Below are 12,437 nucleotides of genomic sequence, written 5' to 3' on the forward strand. Positions count from 1 at the left end.
CGATCAATAATAAATTTAATATATAAATATGTAAAATTTATATATTTAAAAGGTAAATATTATAATATATATTGGGTATTAGATCTACAGACTGTATTAGATAAGAATCAAATAATAATTTTCCCATTTTCATAACAGGTATAACAGCAATGCTAACAGTGTGAACTTTGATCCGAGTCCAATTTCTTAGTGGGGTCTCGCTCACTTTTACACCAACAATAGGCCCATTCGCTGTGTACTTTTTTCTGAGTTGCCCTGTAAAATTATTTCATTTTTTTTTTCTCTGTGTCCACTAGCCTTCTGCGATGAAGATGTCTCTTTGGAATTCTCAAAGTCAATGAAGACTCCTCCCCTGCCTCGCACGCCAGCCCAAAGTCCAAAGGGACGAAGTAATTAATTACAACGTGATTTTTAAGTTACCCTGAATGGCCAATGCAGTCTATATATAACCAGTCTCTACTAAAATCAAGCAAGCAGTAATATACTACAAAATTTGGAGAGGAATGGGTTGCAGTGAGAGCACACAACGCTTTAGGAGGCGCACGTATGGGGCTTCTGGAACTCAGGCAGAAGACATGGACACTGAAGCAGCTGATATATCTTTGGCAACTATTGGTGCAGTGGCTGGAGTTTTTCTTGTTGCTTGTGGTGTGGTGGCGTTGATGTGAAGCTCAGGACCTTCTAATAGGAAAACAATGAAAGCTCCTGGTAGGAATTATCACATTTTCAGGGATGATTTTGAGGATGATCCTGCAAGCTATTTTCGCAACCTACGTGAATAAATGATATAGCAGGTCTTAAATATTGCAGTGTTGTTGGTGCTTCTGTTTCAATTAGTAATGGAATTGAAAATTTAGTTTTTGGAATTAGCAGGAAATAAATTGCACACCGCCTCTTTCATTTGCCCATAATTTAGTTTTTTAAATGTATACATTTACTGTTATAGGGCAAGGCTTCAATCGTGGTCATGGAGCAATAACCAGAGCTGTAAGGAGCCGTAAGGATAAGGACAAACAAGGTGATGATTACAGATATGGATTCCCAGCTAGCATTGAGCAATTATAATCAATTAATAATAGATTTCTGTCTTGACTTGTTGCTCTAATTAACGTGAAGCAATATGACTTTGGAAAATTTTCATTGACCTTTTCATCCAATTCTTGAAATATAAGACAAATCAGAACCTGCCGACAAGTAACAATAGATTATAGATCCATGTGTCAATATAATCAAGCTTATAAATCTCTTTCTGAGTTATCAAAAAAAAAAATTTATTTAATTTATTTAATTTTTATAAAATGAGATTCGAAATTTCAGAATATTCAGAATATTGAATTACCACTACGCAATAGAATACAATCCTCTCTCCCTTTCACCATCATATCCCCTTTGACTTTTTGCCATATATCTAGCTGTCTGTGGAATAAATTCTCCAACCTCATTCCACGAACATCAAAATATATACAGCTAGTGAAACCCGTCTTATTAAAAAAAATCAAAGCCACCATGAAACCTTGCTCGAAGTCCCTGAGCATTATCATCCTTCTACACCTCTGTTTCTCCTTCTATCTCAAGGACTCCCTTTGTGCAGATAACATTCCTTATGTTCCCATAGAAAATACTGCACTAGATTGTGGTTCCTATGGTTTGAAAACTTTGTCCTTCGATGGTCGGAACTGGACTGGCGATGTCAGATCAAAGTTTGTGGCTTTCAACCGGTACACAAAATCTACAGTATCGACGGCCTCTTCCATGGACCCTGGAGTCCCCCAAGTTCCTTATAAGACAGCTAGGCTATTCTATTCTGAATTCACCTACATCTTCAATGTTACACCCGGCCCAAAATTTGTCCGTCTTCACTTCTATCCACATTCTTATTCTGGTCTGGATGCCTCCAAGGCGTTTCTCTCAGTTACTTGTGGTCACTACACTCTCCTTAGCAACTTCAGTGCTTCTCTAGGTGCCAATTACAATAACGTGCATACTTTTGTCAAGGAATTCATAATTCATGTGCAAAACGATTCACTTCATCTGACGTTTAGCCCTTCTTCGAATGCTCCTGATGCGTTTGCGTTTGTCAACGGAATTGAAGTTGTTTCGATGCCATTGCATCTCTACATACGAGGCGAGGATGCACCTCTTCCTTTTGTTGGGTATCCGGCTGTGGTAATCAGACTGGACAGTACATCTGCACTTGAGACAGTTTACAGAATCAATGTGGGAGGGGGCGATGATGTTTCTCCCAAATCAGATACGGGGATGTTTCGCACTTGGAAACCGGATGCTCAATACATATTTGGAGCTGCTTTTGGGCAATTGGCATATGATTTTGATCTTAATGTTAGCTACACACCAACAGTACCAGCATACACCGCACCTGTTGACGTATATCGCACCGGCCGTTTTATGGGAACTAATGCTGCGATCAACTTAAACTATAATTTAAGTTGGCTTTTTCCCATTGAAACTGGTTTTATCTATCTTGTCAGGCTCCATTTCTGTGAGCTTGATCGGAATATAACAAAGATAAACCAGAGAGTATTTTCTATATATATCAATAATCAAACAGCCCAGGATCAAGCTGATGTCATTGCGTGGAGCGGTGGGCAAGGTATTCCAGTGTACAAGGACTACATCGCAATGTTTCCACAAGAGAGAGAAAGGATTCGGGATCTTTGGGTGGAGCTTCACCCCAACACCAAAACGAAGCCTCAATACTACGACGCGATTTTAAATGGGGTGGAGATATTCAAATTAAGCAATTCTTGTGGAGATCTCGCGGGACTCAATCCACCACAACAGCGGGGATTGCTAGTTAATCCCTCCACTAGATCATCCGGAAGTTCAAAGAAAAGACTACTTACCATTGTTGGCTGCTCGGTCAGCGGAGTGGTCTTGGCATTTCTTATCCTGTGCTTGCTTGCTTTCTGGATCAGAGCAGCAAGCGAGAGAAAAAAGAAAAGGAAGACAAGCCATGCCCAGTCAAACAGTCGCTATTTCCCTTTGAGGGAGATAAAAGCAGCAACTAATAACTTTGATGAGGCACAGGTTATTCTTACTGGTGGGAAATTCTGATCTGACTCCATGAGTGGAATTCTCAAGAGATCATAATGCCAGTTGGGAAGCACAAATAATAAATAAAGAAGCTCCATAACGACTCTCATCACCATTTGAAACAAGAGAAGTTTTGGCATCCAATAGTTTCCAAAATGTAATTCTACCATGCGTGCTGATCCATGTTCTTTGTAATACATTTATTTTTTTCCTTTTTAATTGGCTGACAAAAGAATAAAGAAATACAAAAGTTTAGACAAAAAAATCTTTTCGTTGGTTAAATTAAATTTTCCTTTTTATAATTAATACGATCAAAGTTTTTATTAAATTGAGAGTTCAAATTTCATCAACTGTCCCTTCTAACGAAGGATTTATAAATCTCATTAATAAAAAAATTAGTAATATGCTCTAGCCTTAAACTTAAAAATCTTCTCTCACTTAACTTAAAAGTCTTCTCTGTAACACTTTCACTGTAGCAATTCTGTACATTCTATTATTCACCGTTACATTCTCTCACTTAACTTTTTAAAATAAAGAGAAATTTATAATTTATATGATCACCTCACAATACATGGAAACGATTACTTCAAATTTCTTTTTCTAAAATGACCTCTCCGATTCCTTGTTGAATTTCAGACAAGATCACACGTAAGGAGAGGAAACAATATTGAAATGTCCTAGAAGACTACATAAGTGGACAGATTACAATCAAGGACATGTGGATATACCTGCTCCTACCAACTAATTTTAAGGAGTAATATAAGCTAAGATGTCTTAGTTTGACTAAAGCTGTAGCTTACATATTAATTAAGCACTTGCCCTTTAATATATGCTATTAGAACAAAATATAACCATAGAAAAATTACCCAACCAAAGTTTTCAACTTGCAAAGTAAAGTTGTATGCCTGTTTAGTTTTGAGAGCTTAGAACACGTTAAGTAAAGAAAGAGAAAGGAGAACCATCCTTCTGTTTATTTCATAAATATTTTATTTTTATAAATTATCATTATGTTGTTAAAATAATTATAACATCACTTTCATCAAAATAAAAGAAAAATAAAGAAAAATTATTTTTTATAATAATATTTTTTTATGCCTTTCGTTTATGTTTTTAATCTCTTTATGCTCTTTTCTAAATAGTAATGCATTGCCTTTATAGTTTCTAAAGTTATTGCATAATTTTTTTTAATAAAAGTTGATAATAAATTTAAAATAATGATATAAACATAATTAATTTCTATTTTTATTATTCTAAAAAACATTAGATTTTAAAAAAAAATAAATTTTAACAACAATAATTAAGTTTTAATCTCAAATTAATTGACACTAGCTATATGTATATTTTTTCACCATTTAGCTATGTTCTCTATTTGAGGCTAATTTTATATTAATATTTAAAAATTATAAATGTTTTGATATTATTTCACTTCATATTATTTTATATTTCCTCTTTTTTCTTTTTACTATTCACCACTAATTTATCATATTTTTATACTACACTCATTATCACATTTTCATATGTGTAATATATACTCTTTTGACAAATGTGATTATTTATTATCATAATACCAAAAATTCATTTTAACATATGCATTTCTATCATATTCATTTTGTGGATGTGTTAGTACTTTAAATAAGCAACATTCACTTTTATTAACATAATTGATCTAGGGATGGTATCAGTTAGGTTATCCACAAAATCAAGGATATCCAAACTTGAGCTCAATTACAATTAACTTGAATCCATCCAAATCCATTAGAATTTACCTCCTTTTTTTTTTTTTACTAAAAATTTATGCATAGAGGATATGCAGGTCAGATACCTAAACTAGAGTTCAAAATATTAAAAAATTATATAAAAAATATAAATTTAAAATAATTAAATAAAAATAATCATGTTATAAGAATCTTCATAAATTATATCAAACGAAATGTCAAATAATAACAAATTAAAAATTTAACTAAAAATTTTGAATAAAATAAAATTTTAAAATATAAATTTAAAGAAATTTACCTAAATAGATTAGGGTACTGGAACCATCCACTATTCGTTATTCCATTAAGGGGGTGTTTGGTTTACCTGTTGGGTGCATCTGATAGCTGATGGACACCCAAACAAGTAAATTATAGTGTTTGGCAAGCTTAAAAAAATAGAGCTGATAGCTGATAGACAACTGATATGATACCCATCAGCTGCAGTTTGTGTCAGCTCTATTTTTAGAGCTGTGTCTCATCGGCTGATAGCTGATTTGATTTTATTTTTTATTTTGACCATATTATCTTATTTTATTTAATTTAAAAATTAATATTATTAATATTTTTATTTTTTATTTATAATTTTAATATTTTAATTAACGTATTTTAATTTTATTAAAATATTTTTTATTAATAACATAAAATATAAAATATTTATTTATATCTAGAAACTTAAAATTAATTATAAATTTTTCTATTAACAATAATAATTATTTTATTATTTTATCTATATTTTTAAAATTATTTAATTATCTTAAAAAATAATTATTTTCTTATTTCAATAATAAAATAAATGATATAATATAATAAATTAATAATTATATATTTATTTAAATAATATAATATATTAATTTAATAATTATATATTTAATTTAATAATAAAATAAATAATATAATGTAATAAATTTATAATTTTATATTTATTTAAAAATTAAATAAATTATATGATATATACCCTTATTAGTCATTTCACATATCAACAGCAACAGTTAAATATAATTTTATCAAACACTTAACATAAAATAACTATCATCGGCTATCAGTTATCGGCTATCAGCTAACAGTAACAGCTGTCAGTTATATTCAACGGTTAAACCAAACAGGCCCTAACTAAACTGATTGGGTAGTGGGTATCTGGGGTGTGTGGAACTCCAATGCTACCCAAACTTGTGACGGGTATATTTAAAATTTCAAAGTTGAATACAACCAAACTCATTTAAAATGTACTCAAACACATATTATTAGGATTTAAATTTGTGTACTTATTAAAACTTGCCCGACTACCATCACTAAATTGATGTGAACACAAATATATAGAAAAATTTAAATTTAAATAAGAAATAATTACTAAATTTTCAAATGATATATCCTATATGTTATTGACAATTTATTAAGTTCGACCACAGATTATATTATATATGAATCTAATATTTTGAATTATCATGAACAGTTGAAAAGTTTTTAGACTGAATTTGACTTTGAGTTTCAAAATTAAAAAAGCATTTTAAAAAAAATATAATTTTAGAAACTATTAAAAAATTAATTTAAAAAATTATTTTATTATTTTAATATTATAAAAATATTAAATCTAATTTTTAATATTTTTAATTAAAATATTCAAACAAAAAATATTTTTAATAACAGGTATAAAACAATGCTAAACAGTGTGAACTTTGATCAGAGTCCAATAAACTATGATTGGTCTCATTCATTCTTACACCAACAATAGGCCCATTTGCGGTTCTTTATTTTTTGGTTCTTTGGCCATTAGGCTTCTGCGATGAATTCGTTTCGTTGGAAATCTCAGTGCCTCGCATGCCAGCCAACAGCATGGGACTTCTGGAACGCAACCTGAAGACATTGACACTAAATTAAGCAGCTGATGTATATTTGGCAACTGTTGTTGCAGTGGGTGGAAGAGTTGTTTTTGCTTGTGGTGTGGTTGCTCTGATTTCAGGCTCAGGATCTTCTAATGCTGAAAGGAAAACAATGGAAGCCCCTGGAAGGAATTATCGCATTTTCAGGGATGACTTTGAGGATGATATTGCAAGCTATTTTCACAAACTATGCGGCTAAAAGATATAGCAGGTCTTAAATTACAGTGTTGTTGATGTTTCTGTTTTAATTAGTAATGGAAATCGAAATTTAATTTTCAGTGCCACTGAACTCTCCAATTGACATGAAGCATTGTAGCTTGTTGCTCCAATTAGCATGTAGGAATATGACATTGGAAAATTTTCACAAAAAGATTCTTTTTGGGTAAGCCTTGACATGTTGCTCCAATTAACATGAAGCAATATGACATTGGAAAATTTTCATCACACGCTCATCTTTCAAATCTTGAAATATAAGACAAACCAGAAGCTGCCGACGAGAACTTTCTTCTGCCTTTTCCATCATCTATCACAATATTATTTTCAGTGATATTTTCCTTTTGTTGAAAGAAAATTCGTTTCACATTGACAAATTTCATAAGTCAATACCGAGTGAGCGTTTAAAAAAAACCAAAAAATTCCGAGTGAGCTTTGTCTTATGTTTTGGACAACTATAAGCCACAATCATTAATAAAATTTATATATACAAAATAAATTTAAGATACAAATATTAATCATGAAAGGGGTAAATTAGACTATATGATTTTTATTAATTAATTTAATTATGGCCTTAGTAAATGTAGTTGTGGAATAAATAATACAATTAATACAATTTAATCATAAAATTTGAATAGTTTTCAACGTTAATAAAATAACAAAAATGTTAAACGACCCAATTATACATGTCTTAACTCTATTTCAACTATTTTTTTTTTTAAATTAAGGTTTAGATTTAGTTGGTTAGATTTAGGATTTTAAAATTAAAATTTAAAATTTAGGGTATAGAATTCAAAATTTAGAATTTAAAATTCAAAGTTTTAGAGCTGAAAATTTAGGATTTAGGGTTTAGAATTGAACATTGAATTAACAATTTTAATTCGATTCCTTGAGCAGAATCAAACCAAACAAATATCATATTCAGTGATTCAATCATCCAACTTACATAATGAAACAAAAAGCAGGGGATGAAGAGTTGATTATGGAGGTGATTATCGCTCCCTATGTCAGTCAAACTTATACATCTCTCTTTGAGTTGTAACTCCAGCAAGCTAAAATTTATCGATTTTGTATAAAAATTTCAAATTACGACGTTGATGCTTGCCGTGTGGGGCATTATTTGACTGGGTCTATACGTGGGTGGAGTCACTATTTTATGCAACAGCTGCGAAATTCCACTAGGATTAGTTATTGAAGTGTGCAACTCAAATTTATTTAATTTTTATACTAATTTTTACAAAATGAGATTCTAAATTTCAGAATATTCAGCTTATTGAATCACTAGTTTAATAATATTTAAACTATTTATTGTAGCGTAACAATATAGCTTTAATTATGAATTAAAAAGTTTTATAATAAAATTAAAAAAATGTATATAATTACAGAGATTTTAGTTCTAAACACCCTTTATTTAATGGAGTATAATGAAGTGAATAATAATTGATAGGTATACAACAGGAGTGGGATGTAGCCCTCCCCTTTCTCACGGTAAAATCCTCTTTGGCTTTTTGCTTATAAATTCTTCCACCTCAATCAACGACTTTGAATGTCAAAATATACACAACTAGTGAAATCCGTCTTATTAGAAGAAAATAAAAAGTAGTAACCGCCATGAAACCTTGCTCTAAGTCCCTGCACATTATCATCTTTCTAAACCTCTGTTTCTCCTTCTTCTATCTCAAGGACTCCTTTTGTGCAGATAACATTTCTTATGTTCCCATAGAAAATATTGCACTAGATTGTGGTTCCTATGGTTTGCAAATGTTGTCCTTCCATGGCCGGAACTGGACTGGCGATGTCAGATCAAAGTTTGTGGCTTTCAATCGGCATACAAACTCTACAGTATCGACGGCCTCTTCCATGGACCCTGGAGTCCCTCAAGTTCCTTGCAAGACCGCTCGGCTATTTTACTCTGAATTCACCTACATCTTCAATGTCACACCCGGCCCAAAATTTGTCCGTCTTTACTTCTATCCGTATTCTTATTCTGGTCTGGAATACTCCAAAGAGTTTTCTCTCAGTTACTTGTGGTCACCATACTCTCCTTTCCAACTTCAGTGCTTCTCTAGCTGCCAATTACAATAACGTAAATAATTTTTTCAAGGAATTCATAATTCATGCGCAAAACCATTCACTCCATCTGACGTTTAGCCCTTCTTCGAATGCTTCTGAAGCGTTTGCATTTGTCGATGGAATTGAAGTTGTTTCGATGCCATTGCATCTCTACGTACAAGGCGAGGATGCTCCTCTTCCTTTTGGGTATCCTGCTGCGCCAATCAGACTGCACAATACATCTGCACTTGAGACAGTTTACAGAATCAATGTGGGAGGCGACACTGTTTCTCCCGAGTAAGATACGGGGATGGTTCGCACTTGGACAAGGGACGATCAATATATATTTGGAGCTGCTTTTGGGCAATTGGCATATGATTTTATCTTAATGTTAGCTACACGCCAACAGTACCAGCATGGGAACTAATGCTGCGATCAGCTTAAATTATAACCTAAGTTGGTTTTTTCCCGTCGAAATTGGTTTTATCTATCTTGTCAGGCTCCATTTCTGTGAGCTTGATCGGAATATAACAAAGACAAACCAGCGAGTATTTTCTATATACATCAATAATCAAACAGCCCAGGATCAAGCTGATGTCATTGCATGGAGCGTTGGACAAGGTATTCCCGTTTACAAGGACTACATTGCAATGTTTCCACTGGAGAGAGAAAGGATTCAGGATCTTTTTGGGAGGCTGCACCCCAACACCAAAACGAAGCCTCAATACTATGACGCGATTTTAAATGGGGTGGAGATATTCAAATTAAGCAATTCTGGTGGAGAACTCGCCGTAGTCTATCCACTCCAAGGGCAGGGATCGCAAGTTAATCCCTCCTCCAGAACATCCGGAAGTTCAAAGAAAAGACTACTTGCCATCATTGGCTGCTCGGTCAGCGGAGTGGTCTTAGCATTCCTTAATCTGTGCGTGCTTGCTTCCTGGATTAAAGCAGCAAGCGAGGGAAAAAATAAAAGCAAGACAAGCCATGCCCATTCACTCTGTCCCTATTTCACTTTGAGGGAGATCAAAGCAGCAACTAATAACTTTAGAGAGGCAAAGGTTATTGGTACTGGTGGGAAATTCTGACGTGATTCCATGAGTGGAATTCTTAGAGATCTGAATGCCAGTTGGGAGGTGAAAAATAAATAAATAAAGAAGCTGGATAATGAGTCTCGTCACTACTTGAAAACAAGAGAAGTTTTGGCACCATGTAAGCTGATTATAGATATGTTCTTTGTAATACATTTGATCTCTTTCCTTTCCAATTGGTTGACAAAAGAACAGAGAAATACAAAAATTGGATAGAAAAATTTCTTTCATTGCATTAAATTAAATTGCCCTTTTATAATTTATGTTAGCAACTCACAATATATGGGAATGATTACTTCGCCTTTCTTTTTTTTTTCTTTTTCTAAAATAACCTCCCAGCTTGCTCTCAATGAAATTTCAGAGAAGATCACACATATTACAATCATGGTGAATGCTTGCTCCTATCAACTAATTTTAAGGAGTAACATAAGCTAAGATATCTTAATTTAGCTAAAGTTCTAACTTAATTAATTATTTTGCCTGTATATTGCATAACTTATTTATTTTTTATTTTAATAATTTAATTTAATATTTATTTTTAAAATTTTATATTTTAAAATAATATTATAAAATTTATTGATAAAAAATTATCAATTAATTATGTTAAATACAATTTAAATTTGTATTAAAGTTTTGAATAACATGTCTATTAAAACTAAATTTAATTTTTATTTGTTAAATAATTATTAATTATTTCCTCTAAATATTTTTTGACATTAATGTATCAAGGTAATATTTTTTTACGTACAGTACAACTACATTTAAAACAAATCATATATTATTCAAACTAATTTATTCATAATGGTAAATATAGAAATAAATATGCTCAAAAATAAAATTTTAAACATGATGCTAATATTCAAGAAATAATAATGTTAAGAGAAAATTATAAAAAGTGTCATGTGATTTTTCCCTAAACGGGTTTGGATAGCAATTATCTGCTGGGATATTGAACTCAAACCCTACCTAATATGTGATGGGGTATAAATTTTCAATTTTGAATCCACCCAAACTTGTTTCAAAAGTACTCAAACTTGTTTTTGTTAGAGTTTTCATATATATGAATTACAGTTTCTCTATATAATTAAAAGGGGGCATATATTTAGATTTAAAAATCCATATATTCAAATAATAAAGTAGCTTTCTTCATAATTGAACTCTATAATAAAATATCTTTTTTATTAACAAATTGCATTTTATTCAACATAAAAATAATAAATATTTTGAGACATGTTTCATGTTTAGTGCTGAGTTAGCATTCAATTAAACAACATGCATATAATTTCTATATTATATAATTACAGTAAAAAAAAATTGAATTTGTCTTTAACTTGAAAATAAGTAAATAAATTGTAATTATTTTTGAAATATATGAGTCTAATATTTTGAATTACCATGGAAATTTGAAAAGTTTTTAAGCTTTATTTGACATTTTTTTTATCAAAATTAGAAAAGTACTTAAAAAATCATTTTAAGCACATTAAAAAAGTAATTTAAAAAATTATTTTATTATTTTAATATTTTTATGATTAAAATATATTAAATTTAATTTTTTAATATTTTTAATTACAATATTCAAACAAAAAATATTTTTAATAACAGTTACAACAACAATAAATTTGATCAGAGTCCAATCAACTATGATCGGGTCTTATTCACTCTTGTATCAACAATAGGCCCATTTGCGGCTCTTTATTTCTTAATTCTTTGGGTCCATTAGGGGTTCTGCGATGAATACGTTTCGTTGGAAATCTCAGTGCCTCGCACGCCAGCCCAAAGAATGGGACTTCCGGATCCCAACCAGAAGACATTACTGAAGCAGCTGATGTATCATTTGGCAATTATTGTTGCTGTGGCTGGAGTTATTGTTTTTGCTTGTGGTGTGGTTACTTTGATTTCAGGCTCAGGATCTTCTAGTGCTGAAAGGAAAACAATGAAGGCTCCAGGAAGGAATTATAGCATTTTCAGGGATGACTTTGAGGATGATCCGGCAAAATATTTTCGCAAACTATGCGAATAAAAGACATAGAATGTCTTAAATTGTAGTGTTGTTGATGTTTCTGGTTTAATTAATAATGGAAATGGAAATTTAATTTTTGGAATTTGCAGGAAATTAATAGTAACGTCTTTTATTTACCGTTACACACTGTAGGTTCCTAAGTGTATGCGTATACTGATATAGTACAAGTGATCAAACATTCAATCATGGAGCAGCAAAAGCTTTTAGGATTAGGACCAACAATGAGATGATAGACATGGAACTATAATCCCGAAATTACAATCAATTAACAATAATTTCTTTTTGTGTCTGCCTTGATATTTTGCTCTAACAACCATGAAGCAAACATGGAAAATTTTCATTGCACGCTTTTCCTTCTTTCTTCATATAAGACAAACCA

General features: G+C 31.5%; 1 protein-coding gene and 1 pseudogene across 1 annotated transcript; both read left to right on the forward strand.

Moving 5' to 3' along the window:
- The first annotated feature begins 503 nt into the window (after positions 1–503).
- On the forward strand, positions 504–6,884 carry LOC110664647 (receptor-like protein kinase FERONIA). Its single transcript, XM_021824425.2, has 4 exons — positions 504–648; positions 947–1,018; positions 1,592–3,061; positions 6,718–6,884. Exons 1-4 carry the CDS (start codon positions 504–506, stop codon positions 6,882–6,884), a joined length of 1,854 nt encoding a protein of 617 aa, XP_021680117.2.
- A 1,625-nt stretch (positions 6,885–8,509) lies between these two features.
- LOC131177953 (receptor-like protein kinase FERONIA) lies at positions 8,510–10,159 on the forward strand (annotated as a pseudogene).
- The last annotated feature ends 2,278 nt before the right edge of the window (positions 10,160–12,437 follow it).

The sequence above is a fragment of the Hevea brasiliensis genome, chromosome 2 (assembly GCF_030052815.1).
Source record: "Hevea brasiliensis isolate MT/VB/25A 57/8 chromosome 2, ASM3005281v1, whole genome shotgun sequence".
NCBI lineage: Eukaryota > Viridiplantae > Streptophyta > Magnoliopsida > Malpighiales > Euphorbiaceae > Hevea > Hevea brasiliensis.

What these genes read in the sequence shown, in the direction of transcription:
- LOC110664647 (XM_021824425.2), top strand. Translation starts at nt 504, where the DNA reads ATGGGTTGCAGTGAGAGCACACAACGCTTTAGGAGGCGCACGTATGGG. An exon ending in AGTTTTTCTTGTTGCTTGTG is followed by an intron (nt 649 to 946) that starts GTGTGGTGGCGT and finishes TTACTGTTATAG; the next exon opens with GGCAAGGCTTCAATCGTGGT. An exon ending in TAAGGATAAGGACAAACAAG is followed by an intron (nt 1,019 to 1,591) that starts GTGATGATTACA and finishes CCCTTTGTGCAG; the next exon opens with ATAACATTCCTTATGTTCCC.